Below are 21,214 nucleotides of genomic sequence, written 5' to 3' on the forward strand. Positions count from 1 at the left end.
TGAAAGAACATTTCCCCCTAGAAGCTGAAGCTGTCATTAACGCTGCACAAGGCAACGAACATCTAAAGCCGCGTATACACTTGAGCATTCGCCCCGAATGAGCATGCATTTGCCCAGTTTTGCTCAGATGAGTACAGGGCGAACCGAATGGATCCACATGCCTCAGCCCGATCCGAATGTTGTCGGTATCTCAAAGTGAGCACGTGCTGTGTTCGTGCTCAGTGTGGACGGTTGATGACAAGTGGGGTAGCCCGAACAGTGTGAGCCGACTGCTTCCGCTATCGCTATGCATATGCGATCTCGCTCGTGCAAGTGAAGTGAAGGAAGAGTGTGAAAGATAATTTCAAGTTGAAATGGAATTGTCCCAGGATAATTCTCTTATCCTCCTGGGGAACTACCACAAGTATCCCGCGCTGTGGAACCCCAAGCACGAGTTCTAGTACAATACCTTTAAAAAGGACGATGCTTGAAGTGAAATTGCTGCCCTCATGCGGTTTCCAGAATATGAGTGTCGCAATAAAATTGAAAGCCTCAAGGGTTCCTTGGATGATATTCTCGTAAAATTGTTAACATTTTCATCTGTTTCATGTCCTATCGTTTTTAACAATTGAGCATTGCATCTCTCTTCATACGGTTTTCTTTGCCACTACTGCTTTTTCCTTTTTGTTTTCAAGGAATGCAATAAATACAGATAACAATAACTGGTGACGATCAATTTTCGATTCACCATTGTAGTATCATGTCAGGCAAAACCCTATACTACACCTAAACACAGACGTTGTTCTCCGCACGAGGTACGAACGCAGTGGAAACTTGCTCAACAGATTGGCATGCAGGTCGTGCTTGTGCGCTCCCGCAACGGCAACGCATGCTCATTCGGGGTGAATGCTCAAGTGTATACGCGGCTTAAGACGCGCGACATATTAATGTTAACAGAAGTCCAGTAATACGAAGGTTGTAAATAAATTAATGGCGATATTTAATGAACTAACAAGTACAATTGCACTACATTCATTCAGTGTAGTCACCTGCAACGTCTGTCACCTTTTCGCAAATGTCAGGAAGCCGTAGGGGATCAGTTGGCAAAGCGTTCATTATTGATGACAGCGACGGAGCGCTCTACTGCGCGGAGTTCAGATTTCACGTCAGGAAATCAGCGGCCTTGGAGGGGTTCCATCAACTTAGGGAACAGGTCGAAGGTCGAAGTCACAACATCTCATGTATGGTGAGTTCTGACGGTATTTCAAGACCTCTCAATGCCACCGTTGCAATAAGAGTTTGCCATTGTTTGAGACATAACAACGTGCGTTGTCGTGGAACACGATAGGGCGATCGTCTCGCAATAAACGTAGACGTTTGCACCGCATAGCCGGACGTAGTTGTCGATCCGGAAATCGGCAATAGTAGTCACTGCTGACAGTTTGTCCCTCAGGTAGAGGATGCGTAAGAATAACACCCTCGTAGTCGTATGTCACAGTCAGCATAAGTTTCAACCGACTGGGTTCCTGTCGAAATTTCTATGCACGTTGCGAACCTGGGTGACGCCATTCATTCGATTGATGCTTTAATTCAGGCTCGTAGGTTCGTGGCCACGTCTCATCTATGGCAACAATACGCTACAGAAATGCGTATCGTCCGTTGCAGTATCTGTCCAGATGCATGCCAGCCAGTGCGTACCGGTGCCTTTTCTGTACGTCAGTGAGTTGATGTGGAACCCAAAGGAACGCGATTTTCCTCATGTTAAGGCATTTAGTCAGTATGTGCCACACCGTTTGATGACTAAGATCAACCTCTACGCATAACTCCCAGACAGTCCATCGATGATCTACGGAAACGAGACCACTAAGGATGTCAGTCTGATCTTGAGGAATGGACGGATGACCTCTGCGATGCAAATCCGCAATCTCATTCCGACCCGTACGAAACGCCTTGACCCATCAGAAAATTGTCCCGTACGGCAATGCATTATCGCCATAAGCTTCACGTAATCTTCGATAACATTCTGATGCATTCTTGTCACGGGCAACCAGGATTTTAATCCACGACCGCTGATCACCTTTTGAAAACATGCTTTAGAGCGGTGAAATCGACCCTATTCACTTTAACGCCACAAAACCACACCACGCCCAACTGGTTGCCCGTCAAATGCGCACTACACATCGACAACAGCGCTACCTGACCGATCTTATATACTATTTGCGCATACCCGATCTCCTGCGAGTGACTGGGCTCTGGACTACATTGCCACTACATTATTTACACCCCTCCTACATGTGTACATGGAATATTTGCGGAACTCTCCTTAAAATGCGCCCTACCTTCTAAACGGAAGAGTACAATATGTGCCTTAGATATCGATTGAACCTGATAAGTGGGAATGTACTGTATTGTGCTCGCTTCAAATTACTGATAAAAGATCAATAGTTCGTTCAGGCAGAGCTTGCAGATTAATTATAAGACTTTCAACTCCCACAAGATTCTAAGTAACGTACAGTACAAAAGCATGTGTAGAATTATCTGTTCAGTGGGCCCAGAAATACGAATTTCGAAAGCAATAAGAGTTCCACTTTACTCGAATAAGCATCCATTTTACTAAACCTGTTGGAAATTACATTGTTTTACGTGCATACAGTATTTCAGCAGTTAGTGACACTGTTACATCTTCTGTGGAGTGGTGAATTGTTGAGAACATCAACTATCTACTACAACAATACAGCACTGTACAGGATGTGTAATAGTTTCAATAAAGCTATCCTACAAAATGAGAATCTAAACTTCCCACAAGCAATTCATCGATTTATATATAATTTTGGTACTATACTGAAGAAGTAGGAATAATATGGCAGAAGTAAGTAAAACGGGAGTCGATTGACAGAACTCATTTTACATCCTAGAACATAGTAAGCATTGCCGGCACGCCAACTTTAAACTTGTTTCTGACCGGAGAGCGTGGCTGCTTTCGTTCCATGGAAGCACACTTTGCTTCTAGGGTATAGCGGTGGATCCTAGCTCTCCTCCCCGTCATAAAGTGGAGGAGAAACAGACGTTTGTTACAGACGTGGAAGAAAGAGGAGATTAAGAACGTTGTTCAATAGAAAAATGTGACACGAATAGTAGAGAAATATATATGCGGCTTGGTGATATATGTGATCCAGACTTGATGTCGGAGCAAAAGGTTCAGCGATGGTGTCAACAGTTCAGTGACGGGCGTGAGATTGTGACAGGACACCCATCGACATCGACTACAGAGACGAACATCGAACGTGTGGGTGCCGTGATTTTCGCTCATCGGTGGATCACCAACTATTTAATGAGTAGGCTGACATGCAATTCATTGTTAAAGAGTAGTTAAGTTTACAACACTAATTAGATTACTCTTAATATAGATAATTTATTGTAATAAATCATTGTATGTTTACTGTTATTGAGTTGTTCTACCCTGTTGTAAGCCATAAATAAATAAATAAATAAATAAATAAATAAATAAATAAATAAATAAATAAATAAATAAATAAATAAATAAATAAATAAATAAATTTGAAGAGTGGCTAACAGCTGATTCCATTCACCGCTTCGATCTCAGTTGAGGTACTCGATTTTTGAAGGCTGGTCGAAAAACGTGTTACTCCAGTGGCGTGGGTCTCTGGCGGAGCTGTTAGCGTCACCCGACGAAATTACTGAAACTCAACCGTAGGATCCTTCCAAAAGAGTTCCACTAGCGCTGCTAGATAGTAGCACAATCGGACGTCGAAATCGGTAGATAGTGTACGTGTGTACGTGTGTGTGTGTGTGTGTGTGTGTGTGTGTGTGTGTGTGTGTGTGTCAGTGGGGGGGAGGGGGCTGTCGAAACGTTTACAACTCAATAACTAAGGTAATATGATTATTATTAATAGCCCTATTTCAATGTATTTCACTATTTGCAAGATAATTATATGTAGAATAATGTGTAACAAAAGCTCGAGAGAGAAGCGAGTTGTATCTATTTAGTGAATAACTATAGGTAATGACAATAACAGCGAATAGATACAAATCAATTAAATCTGTATGTATTTATAACCTATTCAGAGAGCAAAATTTTGGCACGATAATGCAACGTTTCACGTTTCCATTTTAAATCTTTGGGAACCAAGCGGTGGTGATGGTGGTGATTATTGTTTAAAGAAGAAGTACAACTCTATTTTAGTAAGTTTCTGTAAGTCTTTAAGTAAAAATTCGGACAGTTGAAAAGTGGGGTTATTCCTATAGTTCATAATTTGTCTGATAGGATAATTCTCATTGTGGATTTTTGCAAAAAGGCTTTAATGTAGGGCATCTTGGATTCATCTCTTTTTCTTTTCTTTCTTCTTCACTTATGAATTTTGTTTCCTTATGACTACCTTTTATATTTGTGTGTAATTTCTTAGTTGGTTGCGTTTTAATGACTTTTGTATAATTTTCTTCCATAAATTAACTTCCTTTCTCGGATGTAGTAATCATTTTTTTAAATATAACTGTGGTGTTTCCCTTGTCAGATTTAGTTACCGTTAAATTATTATCTTTAATTTTAGATTTTTAATTTACAGATATGCTACTTATTTTCTTTAACTTGTTTATTTTTTTATCTTTTCGATCGGATTTGTGACTAGGTGTCTCTTTTTATATGAGGTATTTTCAAAATTGCTGTTTCGGTTTCTGTTATTAATTGTTTTAAATTGAATTTATCAGACTTTCGATCAATATTGTGCATTGGACTCACTTCTAAGAACTCAATTTCCATATGGGTTAAAGGTGTATTTGAAATGTCGACAATCGGTTCACAGAATGTGTATTCTACTATGTCCTAGAATGTATTACAAATTCGTCGATCATTTCATTTACATAGTTTATTTTGAATTGTTTTTCGATTTTCTCTAGTCTTCATACGTAATCATGGATATGTGATCTAAAATAGATAAACATTAGTTGATGGTATGTGCCCATAAGTTGAATTTGCAGATAGCAAGCTTTCCTACCTAAATGGTCCTTTTTAGCGTGACGCATCTTCATTTTATTTCTTAACCACGTAGGGCAGGAAGATACAGTTGATTTCTCAGGTATAGAATCTGAGTAAGGGTGAGGAAGGGGGTTAAACTCAAAGCGTCTGGCACTATTCGACGATCCAGTAACTGAGTGGCTTGTATAAGCCGTCACTGGAGAATATGACAGTCACCCAAGCTGTGTGGCCGTAGGTGGTCATGAATCGTGTGAATGATTTGTGTACCAGGAGGAATTAGACTCTGAAACCCCACCGAGAAATGACGAGAATCAGATGAATGTTTTAACAGGATTTGGATTTTAGGTTTCTGAAGTACAGTCAGAAATAAAGTGTTGATCGAATGTGAAAAGTGTGAAGGAACGAAAGGATCGTAGTTTACTGTGGATTCGTACGAAAGCACTAACTATGTGTTAATTTCTGTAAATAATTTTTCGAAAATATGTGTATGGGAGGGAATGGTATGTGGACTCGGTATATTGTAACCGTCCAGGCTTCTCCAGTCCTACTAATTTAATAATATCATTTTACGCGATATCATTTGATATCAAGTTTATCCGCCATCGGCAATTATTTGTAATAACATATTTATTCAACGTCAATCATTTGTAATCAAGGCATTTTGGAATCATATTGTATATATGATAACATCGTTTTATTATTTAAATTATTATATTACGTGGGATAGGAATGCATTATGTTGTAAATACGGTCAATATGTTGCGACATAGTTGTTTTCATTTCATCTCATATTTGTGTATACGGAGGGTTATTCTTGAAGCTTGGGATTTTGCGTGAGTCATGGGTTTATTTTATGACCAAGGCTAGTAAACAGCGACCCGTGCGCGAGGCTTGCAAGCTGGTCAGCTATATCATCGCCACGCCTTCTGGACTTGTCGAGGAAGAAGGGAAGGGGAGTTGATGCTTCGATCTATCTAGTCAGATACTTCGTTGTATATGAGTTTTGAGATTGAACTGTTACCAAGAGTGGGGGTGAGCCCGGATATATACTGATTCTCAACACGAGAACAGAACCTTACAACCTTAGAACCTTACAACCTTACAACCTAACTACGTGAACTCCATCACTAGTACTTCTACTGTGAACATCTACTTTGAACGACGTGATTTGATTTTGAAACAGTGTGTGGTCGCTCCGCGACAAAGTTACTTTTGTACAATGTGTTGTCGCTTCGGATATGTTATCGGATCTGCGTGAAACGAAACAAGCTTATGGCTTGTGTGATATTCAGTAAATATTGTGGACGAAGAACTATGTTTAGTTCAAGTCTACGGAATTTTGGTACAAGTCTGTACCGTATAAATAGTATAGCTCAGTTGGATTGAGATTTCTACTAATATGGAAAAATTCATATCTCTGAATTTTCTCCTCATACGATCAACGCTGATCAGTTTTTACAAGTATAGGGCCAATGTCTAATTTAAAGACCAGGCAAGTAGGGAGTGTTAGTCCAGATAGCCCGTACCATATCAGAGAAGGAAGGAAGGATGTCCATGGAGCAAATTCAACATCGAGAAGAAGAGAACGAGTAACCACGGAAACCAGATGACTTCAACGGAAGCTGCAATTGGTGAGCTTCAATTAGATAAAACAAGCAATAAGTAAATTCAGTAAATTAAATTCTAAATTCCTCCACGCTTTAAGGAAACTTTTCCGATTCATCTCATTTTTTTGTATAATAAATTCATTTGTATTTTATATTGCGTTAATTTTCTTTCTTAAGCGATACTTAATAGTTAATTATTTAAAATCCTACCCCTGTGATTTAAGTGTAAGTCTCTATGCTAGTAAATATAAATTTTGGTTTACAGTTTTGTTTAAAACTGTAACCATGGCGCCCAAACATTACATAGAGAAATGGGGAACCATGGAATGTTAATTGTTTCTATTTGCGTGGCAATTTGCGGGCAAGCCACAAATAGTTTATTTAATATTCATGTGTCCCAAGATAATAACTTTCATCTCCCCAAGTGTCTTGACGAGAGAGAACAGTTACAATATTTTATTCATAAGTTGGAAGTCCAAGAAGTACAAGCAGGTGAGAACAACGATAATGGACAGAAAGGAATATCATACATAGTATTGCGTGACTGTTGACATTATGACAACAGCCATGGTCCCTCCAGTTTTACGTGGAATCCGAACCACGCGGACGTGAATGTTTATTTCATAAAACCCAAAGGCATTAACCTGAATTCAAACCACAGCAGCCTTGCTCAGAAGCTACTGGCAATGCCACTCAGCTATCACAGTCTGAATATATTACCATAGCTTAGCTGGGTTATTGACTAGGTCTCCAACGTCCTGGACTGGAGGAGGCACTTGGTTATACTATAAAGTGTGTGTTTGGTGAAAACTTTTGCATTTGAGTGATTTGTTATTTTTTCATTGCAGTCATCACCCTGGACCGTCTCCTCGTGATCATCTTCCCCTTCCGCATTCGCCGCTTGGATATGACAAGCACACGCATCCTCATGGCGGGAGGATGGGTAGGATCAGCTGTACTCTCGGGGCTTCCACTGGCTCGCATAAACTACTTCAGGTGAGCAATAATGAAAGGAGACTGGGATTCATCGACAATGTATCCTGTACCATTTACACATGGAAGAATTGTAGCACTCGGTGATGGACTATGTTATTGAGATATGGTGGTGGTAATCGCTGTTTGGATGGTTTGTGTCCCTAAATTGTTTCATTTTTTTACAATATGCTTTACGTCGCTTTACGACACGACAGTTCACGGCGATGATCTAAATAGTTTCAGCTAGAAACGATCACATGCAACTTCTCTCATACAATCGGACCAGTCCACTTTATATGCCATCGTCTTGCATACGTGCATACAGTTTCTTTGAGAAGATAGAATTCTGCCCACTGGGGAAGGGATTCAGCACAGATTCCACGATTTATCCGAATCATGTTAAGAGCAGTCCGTATGTTCCTTGGTAGATTAAGAGCAGGTTCAGGGTTAACAAAACCAAAAGCGATTGCTTCTCTCCACAGGGCTTTATGTCGAAAGTGATTGCTGATAAAAACAGGTGGGAACGACTCAAGGAGGGTATTCAGAATATAGAGATGAAGGTTTTCTTAGGAATGAACGCAATGAATCAAGATATAAACATAGACAGGGTTTGGTTGTGGAATCATGTAGAGCGAATGAAGGAGGATAGGCTGCTTAAAATAATAATGGACTCGGACATGGGGAGTAAGTAAAGAACAGGGAGACCAAGACGACGGTAGAGTAATTTTTAAATGGTTAAAAGATAAGAGATGTGAAACTAATGAAGTCATAGAGCTAGTTGGAAGTAGAGAAACGTACATGTTCTTAGCTTATAAAAGAATGCAGAGTGAACACCAAATATAATAACAATATATATACATATATATATATATATGTGTGTGTGTGTGTATGTGTGTAGGGTGCGAAATCGCGGGGGAGGGGGTGGTAAGGGAGGGGGTCTCCCGATCATTTTATCTCAAAGGCTCCTCCCTACTAAAATTTCCCGGGGGGATTCTTTCATTGTAAAATATTGAGAAAAGTGTAGAGCATACACATTACTGAAATTAATGCTTTTTACTGCGCATATTTTCCAAAGAATATCGGAAATGATACACGTAATATAGAAACAAGAGAATGACTGCCAGACCTTGAGAATTAAAGCAACGTAGCAGTGGCAACTCCACACATTTTTGATGTTTCACTCTGGCAAGCCCATCTGAAACCCTGTAATAACTTTCCAATGTTTATCATTCTTGTTAAAATAAAGAGAGTTAAAATTTACATTTTTCTGGGAGAGTGGGTAGTTTACTTACAGGGGAATTATATATACCCTCTTCACCGCCGGTACTGCCTGAAATAAACGCTGGTAGTTAAGTCCTTCTCCCCCGCCCTAACATTTCTTTCTGATGTTGCACCCTGTACGTATGTATGTATGTATGTATGTATGTATGTATGTATGTATGTATGTATGTACTAAATTATTCGAATGATTTCATAGCTCAATCGTAAACCTCCCTCTTACTTATCGAGAAATGATCCCAAGCATAAAATCAGGGCCATAGACCAGCATACGGATGTGGGCAAGTTTACTTCCTAAACAAGGCTGTAAGGGATTGGAATAAATTATCCGCAGCAGACCTTGATAGATTCCCTTCCTGTATCAAGTCATTTGAGAATACCATTAGTGCTAGTGTAAAGTGAAAAGTAAAAGTTGTAAATTACGGGTACTGAATTTGTGATTTTCTTCTTGATTTAGAATGTTAAACTAGTAGTATTGTTTGTAGTGTTCTCTTTCCAAGGAATTGTTTGTTGTACTCCTGTTGTTGTAGTTGTTGTTGCTGTTGCTGGGTATTTACCTATTACTTTACTGTATTATCACTTGTAATGTTAAGCTAGTAGTAAGATCAGCGTATGGTATTGTAAGCTGTAGTGTTAGGCACTGGAAATATTTAAATTATTTGTGAATTCGTATATCATATATTATGATACTGGGTTTAGAAAATTAAACTAGCAGTATTTCTTGTCGTATTTTCTTTCCATGGAATTACTTGTTCAACTCCAGTTGTTATACTGATGCTGTTGGATAGTTTACTTTCAACTTTATTATCACTTGTAATGATAAGAAAGTAGTAAGCTCAACCTATAGTATCGTAAGCGGTACTGTTAAGCACGGGGTATAGTTAAGAAACTAGTAATATTTCCTTTAAATAGAATTGCTCCTTGTACTTTCGTTGTGGATTTGTTTTGCTGTTTTTGTTGTTTTTAGCTAATTATGTTTTAATTTTACTCTATCACACTACTGTAAGTGACCATTGCCACCGGGATATTTCCCAATTGCGATGTATTTGTTAATAATAAAAATAAACCTCAAAACTATCCAGTTCACGAAAAGGTAAGGTGAGGGTTATTCTGCCCGAAGGCAGGTCCGAACTTCCGCAGAGGTATTCCTGAGCCAGAGTTTACGTGCGGTAGGGTGGCCAGTTCTTTTCCGCTCCTCCATTTTGATTAACTTCGGAGATCTCACGTGATCCGGTGTTTCAACACGGCTACGGCCGTTGGCAGGAAGATAGGAGTTAAATCTGTAACGGTGATTATGATGCCACGTAGCACTTCTCGCCAGTGATGTTACTATTAGCTCTTAGCATTACGTCGCACCGACACAGATAGGTCTTATGGTGACGAAGATATAGGAAAGGCCTAGGAGCCTGAAGGAAGCGGGCATGGCCTTAACTAGGGTGTGAAAATGAGAAATCACGGAAAATCGTCTTCAGGGTTGCCGACAGTGGGGTTAGAACCTACTATTGTCCGCATGCAAGCTCACAGCCGCACCCCTTAATCACAAGGCCAACTCTCCCGGTTGCCAAAGATCACTCAGGATATTTGCTAAGGAGTGAGAGAAGAAGAGGAGCCAAACTGCTTTCTGCTCTTTACCGAACTAGTTGGCTGCATAGCTGTGAGCTTGCATTCGACAGATAGTGGGATCGAATGCCACTGTCGGCAAACCTGAACATGGGCGTGCTTTACTTTATCATCATCACACCACACCGATGTTAGGAGTGTACCTCACTTAAGGCCACGGCCACTAGCTGTAAAGTCCGGGTCTATCCTATTGTCGCTGAAACTCTGCCCGAGTTACGCGACATTAGAACAAATCACAAACATATCGTTCTTCAATGTCTTTTGTAATTAAAATACGGATATACAGTAACTTAGGAAAATCAACAGTTGACAGCTTAGATTTTTACATAAAAAAATATAGTACAAACAAATGAGAAAGTTAACTGAATATCTAAACTGAACTAAGGCACTACAGAGCTCCGTTATTATTTATAATATGAAAAGAAGACCGGGAGGTACTTATATATTACTTAATTATATTTATGCTCGAAGACGCCGAAATATAAATATTATGTGCCAGAAAACTGAATCTTAATGAGGCTCATGATAGTTCAGGTTTCATTATGATACAGTTTCTCCACCAATCAGAGCTCAGATTTTCACTGTGATACAGGTTCTCCGCCAATAAGAAATCAGATTTTAATTATGATACAACTTTTTGAAGAATTAGGTAATGATAGCATCGCACCTGCGCTAAACGCACTAGTTTTGCAATTGTTTCCAAAATCAAACATGTCGGACACACATGTTAACAGCAATGCGCCTTCTACTTCCAATAATCCACATCCACATGGCACATTCCCGCATATTCACTTCACCAACTGTACAATAAACAATTTGTGTTTGAAATAAAGCTAGGTTATGATAACCTTCCATCAACGCTTTGAAAACATACGACATTAACAAGGTCTCCGATTCACTCACGGAAAATCAATAACATCTCGACAGAAATTTATGAATATCAAAACAAAAACAAAAAAAGAATTTATCGTCGAGCATAAACAGTCGTATGCAACTCTCCTAAAATGGTAATTAAGAGAATTGCCATTATTGGCTTATTGCATAATGTAGGCCTACTATTTTTCTTGAGGTATTAACAAATACGTAACCGAGAATTGCTTTATAGAACCTCCTCTAAACGACGTTCCAATCTGCATTAATGACATCATTTTCAGTTTAAGTCGCCTCTTATGCAGCAGTTTCGCGTTTCCTTTACTTAGATAGCTTCCAAAAATAATGTTCAGCGGTTTTCATTTTATTGACTTTCATTCAGGTTAATGTGATGTTCCATATTTTGGACACTGAAAGTTTCTGTCTTTTTATAATACGTCAGTTTTTATGCCTATTATATTATGTGTAAAATAAGTAGGTCATGCGAATATTGTTGGAGAAATTTTCTTGGTCTTTCATCGGTTATCCAAAACCTGAAAATGAAACATTAAAGAAGGAAATGCATGACAAGTTTAGAATAGCGAGAAGAAAATGTTCTCAGTTTGAACTATAGAGATTTACTTTGTTTGAATTAAAGTTAGATTATTATTCGAGTGGATTTAAATGTGTGTGTGTATTATTATTTGGTTAGAGTCAGAATTTCACCTACAAAATGACACTTAGTTTAAATTATACTGATACGTTTCATTTGTTGAAGACATTTTTTTGCACTCTACATGTTGTTGTTGTTGTTGTTGTTGTTGTTGTTCAGGTAGTTTAGTCTACGGATTGGCTTGTTGCAGTTCACCATATCTACCTTATCTTATGCGCACTCTAATCTGTTTGCCATATTAATTTCTTGGTCTGCCTCCTAAACTTTCCGAGGAAGCTAATTTCACGAAGTCCTCGGTGTCTGAAGATATATTCTATCAGTCTATACTATTACCATCAAGACCTATGAATGTAATTGTTAGGGATATTGGTTCTCAGCTACGTCACTCCGAAAACAGTAAAAGTAGTTAATGGGACGTAAAGCCAATAACATTACTTATTCAGCTACGTCGAGCCATCTTAGCGTCCTGGGAATCGGAGTGGCTACCTATCCAAACTCCCAACAAGCTGAGAGCAATTAAGAAGGCATCTGCCTTGTGGCAGTTCTCTTTCGGTCTTCGCGGAGAGAGACCGTCGTTTTGTGTTGGCTGATAGGTCACGGAAGATCTACGCACACTTACCTCCTGAACAGGGAAGAACCCCGCCTCCCCCGGTGTGTCCTTGTGGTACCGACTTCACAATGGCCCACATTCTCACCGAGTGTGCAGTTCTCTCTGGTCTAAGATGGAACTTCGGCCTGCAGGAGACACCCGCACTCATACTAGCCGATGAGTCGAAAACTGTTGATCTCGTCATTCGCTTTACGTGTGAGATTGAATTAAACAAGGAGGTGTAAATTACAAGTGTTCTGTTACTCGGGGAACTTACATTCCATTTTGATGCGTTTGTGTCTTTTTCCGCCTAATTAAATATTTTTGTTTTACACTTTATCCATTTTCAAATTTCTCCATTGAATAAGATTTTTTTTAAATATTTAATTTCCACTTAATTCGTTCAGAAAGGATGATTACCTAAGGTAGTTCTACTTCCTTTTAAAGCAAACATCACCACCACCAGCTCCGTCTTCTCTCATGATCAGATTTCCCCAGATCATTCTCTTCTAACCTAATCAATTCACTCCTCATGTTTTATCCAATCTAAGCCATCTCTTCTCCAGTAATTTTCCATAACACCACATTCTATTGCCTTTGGTTCCTTTTTCCCTCACCGATTACTGCCCGTGTTTCACATTCATACTGTGCCACACTACTGCCATATATTAACATTTATGTCAATTTTATGCAACTCACGATTTACTGTAAACCAATGTATATTCTTTTGATAATCATATCAACGATGACAGGTTGTTATCTTGTTAACAGGAACTTCTACGGGCGCTCAGGAGTGTGTCTCGCCCTCCACATCACCCCTGAGAAACCCAGTGGCTGGGAATACTCCGTGTTCGTATTTCTCGGTAAGATGATTTTATAATAACATTGGATTTCTGGTTTAATGAAATGTCATAAAAATATAGTAATATGGTAATTGATTGATATTGCGAAAATCACGAGGAGGGGCCGTTTTCGAATTCAGAAATTCAGTGACATAAAATTAATATTTTCTTCAGCTTAACCCAGGGATTTTCGGTATCGCTGGAGCCACCCATGCTCAATTTGATTTGGCCAATTATTTAAGGCCGGATGCCCCTGGTGACGTCATGTACTTTCAGAGATTAAAATCTCAACTAATAATTCGAATCTCAGCCCTTAAGCTGAGAAGCCAGCACTAAACCACCACATAACAAGGAGCAAATCTTAGAGACTGTCTTCGAACGAGAGAAATAGAGTCTTTGGCTCTAACTACTTTCAGTTAGTTTCTTGCACGTGGAATATTAGAAGGCTTTCCAAAATTCAATCAGCCTTACTTTGGAATAATTTCAAGTTATATTGGTTAAATTAGGGATACAAACCTGTACATATTGATACCATTGTAAGAAACATTATCAGTGAGGTTTATAGACATTAGTTATAATACCACTTAAAGGGATAATCCAAAACTCACTCTAGATGATAGATCGGCTTATCAAACTTTCAAAATGTCAAAAATCACGGATACCGAGCGTTAAGAGGCTTATTGAGAGCGTCACAAATTTATAAATTGTATAAAAGCATATGGCTATATATTCATGATTTCCCTTCATTTTGCTCCCAGGCTTTGGCCTACTTCAAGGAACGGAAACTTTTCCGCACCCACGGGCTACATAATCAAACCTGCAATGGCTCGTGGGCTGCTTAGACCTACAACTTAATACACCGGCATAAAATGAAATCCCAACACCAAGAAGGAGTTGTGCTAGATAAACGAAATTCAGAGGTGTGTTTGCATATATGAAAGATGATGCCTCTTCATGTTTGCGTGTTTGTCGACGAAGAGTGGTGTTAGTAGCGCCACCATGATCTAGCAAAACAAGTTTGCTTTAAATGCGCTCTGTATACTGCTTGAGCGTTAGTCATTATGGAGATAGGTGTGAGTCAGACATGCCTTTAAAGTGACGAAGGCGGCATTGTCAGCAGTTTCCTGAGTTTGAACGAGGCCGTGTGAGAGGGCTACGAGAAGGTGGATGTTCTTGGCAGGGATGTATCCACAGTGAATCGGTGTTGACGAAAATGGTCAAGGGAAGGCACTGTTTCAAGAAGATCAGGATCCGGCCGTACGCAAGCCATTACGAAGAGAAGACCGCCATATTTGCTGCATGGCTGCGGTGGATCGTTCTGCACCTGTAGCAGCCATGACACAGCGAATTGTACCAAATCGATTACTTGAGTAACAGTTCCGAGCCAAACGTCCTGTAACGTTTATGCCACTAACACCGAATCACTGCCAACTGCGACTTCAATGGTGTCAAGCTAGAGCTCATTGCAGAACAAAGTGGAGATCTCTTGTGCTCTCAGATGAGAGCTGTTTCTTTCTTGATGCCATTGATGGCCGTAGGTTGGTAAGAAAGAGGTTAAGTGAGTGCTTGGAACTAAGCTGTCTCCGACGTCGACACATTGGACCTACAGCAGGGGTTATCGTCTGGGGAGCGATTTTCTGTGACAGCAGTAACTTTCTCGTCCTTGCTCCAAGCGCCTTGACAGCGTATTTGTACGTCAGACTGGTGATTGAGCAAGTTGTGCTGCCATTCATTCGCAGTATTCAACTGAGTGGTTTCCAACAGGATAACGCTCGTCCTCATATAGCTATCATCACCCATCGTGTTCTACAGAGTCCCAACTAGTTGCCTTGGCCTGCTAGATTACCAGACCTCGTCCATTGAGCCCGTATGGGACATCATGGGACGACAAATCCAGCGTCATTCAATGCGGCACCTGTACGACACAATGCATGCACATTTGCATGCTTGAATCCAAAATCGTGTCGAGCTTCCTAAGATTGAACGAAGCCGTACGAAAGGGCTACGACAAGCTGGACGTTTTTCCACGATAATGCAGAAAGAATTTGCAGGGATGTATCCATAGTGAATCGGTGTTGACAACAATGGTCACGGGAAGGTACTGTTTCAAGAATACACATGCCACTACGGTAAGAGGAGATACCGAGCTCGATAGCTGCAGTCGCTTAAGTGCGGCCAGTATCCAGTAATCGGGAAATAGTGGGTTCGAGCCCCACTGTCGGCAGCCCTGAAGATGATTTACCCTGGTTTCCCATTTTCACACCAGGCAAATGCCGCGGCTGTACCTTAATTAAGGCCACGGCCGCTTCCCTCCAATTCCTAGGCCTTCCCTATCCCATCGTCGCCATAAGACCTATCTGTGTCGGTGCAACGTAAAGCAAATAGAAAAAAGAAAGAGGAGATCGCCGTATTTGCTTCATGGCCGTGCATACATGAGCCTGTGACCTGGAAACTTTAAACAAATATGTTACCTAGAGTGTTCATTAGCCTAAATTGCATTCCTCTAAACCAGGGCCTCTCATACGCCCAACATCTCACGCGTGTAAACTGAGGCGCAGATTGCCTGTGCACAGTGCATCGGTTCCACTCGGCTCGGTTCGGACCAACACTTCGTATCTGGGCTACTTGGCTTAGCTCGACTCAACTGAGCTCGGATTTGGAGCTCTACGGAACAAGTGAGGAAGAGGGAGACAGTGGAGCGAGCGAGACAGGCGTGGGGAAAGAGAGGGACAGCGCTATTGCTCCAAATCGAGGAGTGGGGGTCTGCACTCTGGTCAACCAAGCGAAGTCGTCTTTTGCACCGTGCACAGTGCAATGCACTGGTGCATGCACCCTCAGAAGCCCTGTTCTAAATGTTTTCTTGGTGTTGGGATTTCATTTTCCGCCAGTGCATTTTAAAATTGTATGTATGTCCAACCATTGTCCCGTTTCTCTACGGGGTCGGGTATGAAGTGAGGTGAAACATCGTAGCGAGTTTTTTACGACTGGATGCCCTACTTGACGTCAACTTCAGCAGAGGAGTCGATGAGATTAAATTAATGACTTGGTGTATGATAATAAGAAGGAAGAGGGTGAAACCTGGAGCCGGCACATAGCACGAAGGGGTCTGCTCAAGGCTTTACGTCCCCATCCGACGACGAATCACCATCAACAGCGTCATGTGCCCTCAACCCATATGAGCTGCGGAGAGGTTTGGAATTTAATCCTGGCTTTTGACATACAATGGATTCCGATGGTGAAAATATTTTCGACCAACGGGACTCGAACCGGCTAACCACGGTATCAGAGCACATACTGTAAGCTTGATCTATTAAGGATCATGGCCACGAGGGAGGCTAAAATGTTATTCAATGAACGGAAAGTTAAAATTCCATAATACTGTCAAAAATAAACTTTGTATGTCCAGGAATACAACTCATTTCTCCCTGTCTTTTCCACGAAGCGCTCGTCCTTTTTTCCAGGAACAGTCCAGAATTGTAATTCTTTTCAGAGAAAATAATCGTTACCAGAATATCTCCGTCTGTAACGACCTTCCCAGATACTGAGTGTTCACTATGATTATGGTTTTACGTCTAAAATAGCATTTAATTATTTAATTAATTTTAATAAAAAAGCAAAGCAAAGTCATCTCTGTACAGGCCGTGAAGGCCCTGGGAGTGGCGGAAGGTAAAGGCTTCCACTATTCGTTACCTCGGCACTTGAGGGGGTAGAGTGGTTAGCTCTACGCCCGGCCACCTTTGCTCCCAGGAATTAACCTTGTACTCATTTCTGCTGTAGGCTGAGTGAACCTCAGGGCCATGTGCAACTTCGGAAGTGGAAATCTCGTTTCTTAAATTCCTGACAGGGATTCGAACTCACGCCATTCCGAAATAATTTTAATAGTATTTTAATAATACTGTTAACAGCTAGCATAGACTATCTATATATAGTATTAACTTCTGCATGCTTTTTCCACTATCAGCTTTTAGTATAATATCACTAGCGAATGTTGTGAAATAGACGGCAATTCTGATTACCTTGATTACAGGTGTTCCTAATTTGAATATTTTCACTAGTTTATTCAACGAACAGGTTGCGTAACTGTAGTGACAGGGAATAACCTTACCTCACTCCCTTTTTAATTTTATCTTTGCATTGCTTGCCATTAAATTTCAACTCCACATTCTAGCTTTTGTGTTGGTTCAATCTTCTTCTGTCTTTCCAAACCAGGTATGTTATTTCTTTTATGAGTGTGAAGAACTGAATAATTTCTTCCACGAAACACTGCTGAATGCTTCTTCTAAATCTGTTACGGGATATCCCTCGAGCAGACAGAGGTTAAAGAAGGTGCCGGGGTGAATGGGTCTATCTACAACATCAAAATCAATTTAACTTGGACTGAAGGTTATACGAGTATGTTTTTCAAAAATCAACAAGTCAACAAATAACAGAATATCAGGTACAAGACTAAGAAAATCCAAGATTAGTGATTTTTAATAATTCTCGGCTGCAAGCCCCTAGTTTTACAATTTAAAAAAAGGAAGAGGTATTATTTAGTGAGGGGAAGAAATCCCCGAATTAAGAGCACATGCTCCCTAAATCACAATATCTAGCCTCCCAGAGGCACACTTTACAGTTACAAAACTTGAAAAAGAGCTAACAGGCTCTCAGGTTTCCAAGCCTACTCAAGGCAACATCAACTTACAATCACTTGCCTCTCAAGGCACAACTTACAATTAGAAAATGATTTATACAGGGGTATTTAATACAAAACCCGCGGCGCCTTCATGAAAAAGTACCAGGTTAAATAACTGGCCCAAACGAAAAATGGATGGAGGCGTACACTGCGCTCCAAAATAATGAGAACTTAAAAACTTACAGGGCTCTAGGCCGATGAAACAGGGGCTATTCCCAAAATAATGAGGTGATTGGTACAGAGATTACTTTAACACATTACAAAAGGAAAAACAGTTACAAAACGTAGTCACCTCAAACCAAGATGAAGGGGTGTTCGAGAGGGTACATCACTCTCTATCCCCGATTTACAGTCAAAGATTTTTTTAAAATTTTTACATTAGCCAAAAGAAACTTTACATTTTAGGAAAGTAGGTTACATCGTTAAATATTCAGACCTTTCCCCTCGGGTTCATTTGCGGAGATATCAAGAAAGAATAAAGTTATGCGGCCATTTCCTTGTAGAAGTTCTAGCTGCCGACGAAAGAGGCCACCCGCCTCCTGCTTAAGCAGACACATTCAGATAGACGACGATCAATTGGGCAAGGAACGTGAAAAGCCGCAGTTTATAAACCCTCAGGAAAGGTTCGAGATCATTCAAGACTAAACTAGCTACACCCTCTCAATTTTATTGGTTGAGTTCAAAAGTAACGCTCAAAATCGAACAAGAAGCCTGTGATAGGTTGAAAATTAATAACAGAAATTTTTCATTGGCCAGATTCAAAACTGGCGGAAATAAAAAGGAAGTATTGTCAACCCAAAAATTAATGAACATAGATCAGTTATGGAAAACCTAGGAATACAAAACTTCTTCAAATTATAACTTCTTACACCTCGCACCAGGGTGCATGATCATAGTTTTTTGCAGTGTCATCTGTAGAAAAATGTCCAAACTTCCTGATGAATGGCAAACAAAACAAGGAGAAATTCACTCAGTTTGGGAAACTTTACAACAAAAAGTTACTTAATATTTAGGTGGAGACATCTTCTGATTAAATTTCTAAGTTCCTGTTGTAGTAGTTTCCATTTTAGTTCCATAGAGGAGTTCCTTTAGGCGCTAATTTTGAATGCGTGGCGTTGAGGTGTACCTCCCAGTACAGAACTCCACCCCCCCACCCCAGATATCCTTGCTTGGGGTGACAGAAGAATTTTGAGAAATCATTACCAATTGAAAAAATTCCAAGTTTTTTTTTAAAATTGATAGATTGAAACTTGTTTAACTTCAGCTTTAGAGTGTCCTTGTTGTTGTAGAACATTAAAAACATGTTGATAGAGTTGACGGCAAGTCGTGCCGCCGCTTGCCTATACCCAGGTGAAGGTCACCCGGACCCCCCGAGGACTCTCAGATAAACCTCTCCCGCTATTTGTTTTTTTTTTTGTCGCACCGATACATATAGTTTTTATGGCGACGATGGAACGGGAAAGGGCTAGTAGTTGGAAGGAAGCAGCCGTGGTTTGGTGTGAAAATTGGAAACCACGGAAAACCATTTTCAGGGCTGCCGACAGTGGGGTTCGAACCTACTGTCTCCCGAATACTTGATACTGGCCGCACTTAAGCGACTGCAGGTACCGAGCTCGGTCTCCCGCTATTATGAGAGGGGTAGCCGCAGATTAGATATATATGTACAGTCCCCTGATGTGTTGGCGGTAGGGTCACCGCACTTCAGCCTTTGCCGGGAGATGGACTCCGGCGCGCCGTTCACAAGGAGTCTTCACGGGAGTGGATTGGGCCCTTACCCCACTTCTGTTTCTCTCACCAGGTGTTGCAGTACGGCGGCGAACGGCTGAGGGGGCACTGAAACAGTAAGATCTAGGCGACAGAGAAGAGTTGTTGGAGACGTGAGAGTACGATCTGTATTTGAGAGGCAGAGGTGCGGGCGGCGTGGAAAGTGCATGTGTGCCAACAGTGCGTGAATGCAGGAGACGGGGGCTTGGTAATGGCCACTAAGGAATTGACAGAAGGAAAACCAGAGGGGAAGATCGTACCTAAAGACATTATACATAATTAAATTAAATAATTCGAGGCAGAAGGCCTCCAATTAAAAGAATATATATATAACCTGCAAAACTCCTGCTAAATTTTAGTGGAAAAAAAAGTACTGCAATTATACGGGTTTCACCCGGGAGAGGTGCACTCTAAAGAACCTCTCTGCGGCTATATTGCTTACCAATAATGTATCTAGCGTAAAAAATAATGTCCTAGATGCATAGGCGATGGGTCACCTTCCGAGTTCAGTTTCCTGAAGAAGCACAGCAGCCACCGCCGATGACGAGGCGTCGGTTTGAACGATGACTTTCTTGGAAAAATTAGGCATTGCAAGAACCGGGGCGTTACAAAGAGCTAATTTCAGATCTTCAAAAGCGGCTTGTTGAGACGGTTCCCACTCAAATTTGATGCCTTTCCTACGAAATAAGTTCAAGGGCGCCGCTCTTTTAGCGAAGTAAGGAATAAATATTCTGAAGAAATTCACCATGCCGATGAACCTGGCAATACCTTTGATGTCCTTAGGAGGTTTGAAATCACGGATGGCCTGTGTTCTGGAATGATCGATAGAAACACCATCGGGCGACACAATATGTCCTAAGAATGATATAGAAGGCTTAGCAAAGGCTACCTTGGATAATTTGACAGATAACCCAGCTTTACGAAGGCGATTGAGTACTTACTTCAGATGATCTATGTGTTCTTCAAAAGTCTCAGAAAATACGACATCATCAAGATAATGATACAAGTATTCAAACTTGATGTCGGGAAAGACCCTATCTAGCTGTCTAGTGAGATCAGCTTCCCGCGTGAGTAGCCCGAGTGGCACGCAGTTGTACTTATGCAAGTTCCAATCCGTGGCAAAAGCTGTTAGGTGTTTCGATTCTTCAGCTACAGAAATCTGATTGTACGCCTGATTAAGGTCTAAGATGGTAGAGAACTTGGCTTTCCGAAGCCATGAAAAACAAGAGTGAAGGTCGTAAAGAGGCGCAGATTGTAAGACCACCTTCCGATTTAAAGCCCTATAGTCAATCACAGGCCTGAAGCCACCTTGGTGTTTCGGCACCAGAAAAATAGGCGATGAATACGCCGACTTAGAGGGTCGAATAATT

General features: G+C 40.8%; 1 protein-coding gene across 1 annotated transcript in view; it reads left to right on the plus strand.

Annotated features, from left to right (window-relative positions):
- The window catches only part of LOC136858487 (G-protein coupled receptor GRL101-like), an 826,319-nt gene that overhangs the window by 773,142 nt on the left and 31,963 nt on the right, over window positions 1-21,214 (plus strand). The window contains exons 23-24 of the mRNA XM_068225625.1: window positions 7,428-7,575; window positions 13,335-13,426. Coding sequence (XP_068081726.1) covers window positions 7,428-7,575; window positions 13,335-13,426 — 240 coding nt within the window. The remainder of the gene's footprint in view (window positions 1-7,427; window positions 7,576-13,334; window positions 13,427-21,214) is intronic.

Source organism: Anabrus simplex, chromosome 1 (assembly GCF_040414725.1).
Source record: "Anabrus simplex isolate iqAnaSimp1 chromosome 1, ASM4041472v1, whole genome shotgun sequence".
Lineage (NCBI taxonomy): Eukaryota > Metazoa > Arthropoda > Insecta > Orthoptera > Tettigoniidae > Anabrus > Anabrus simplex.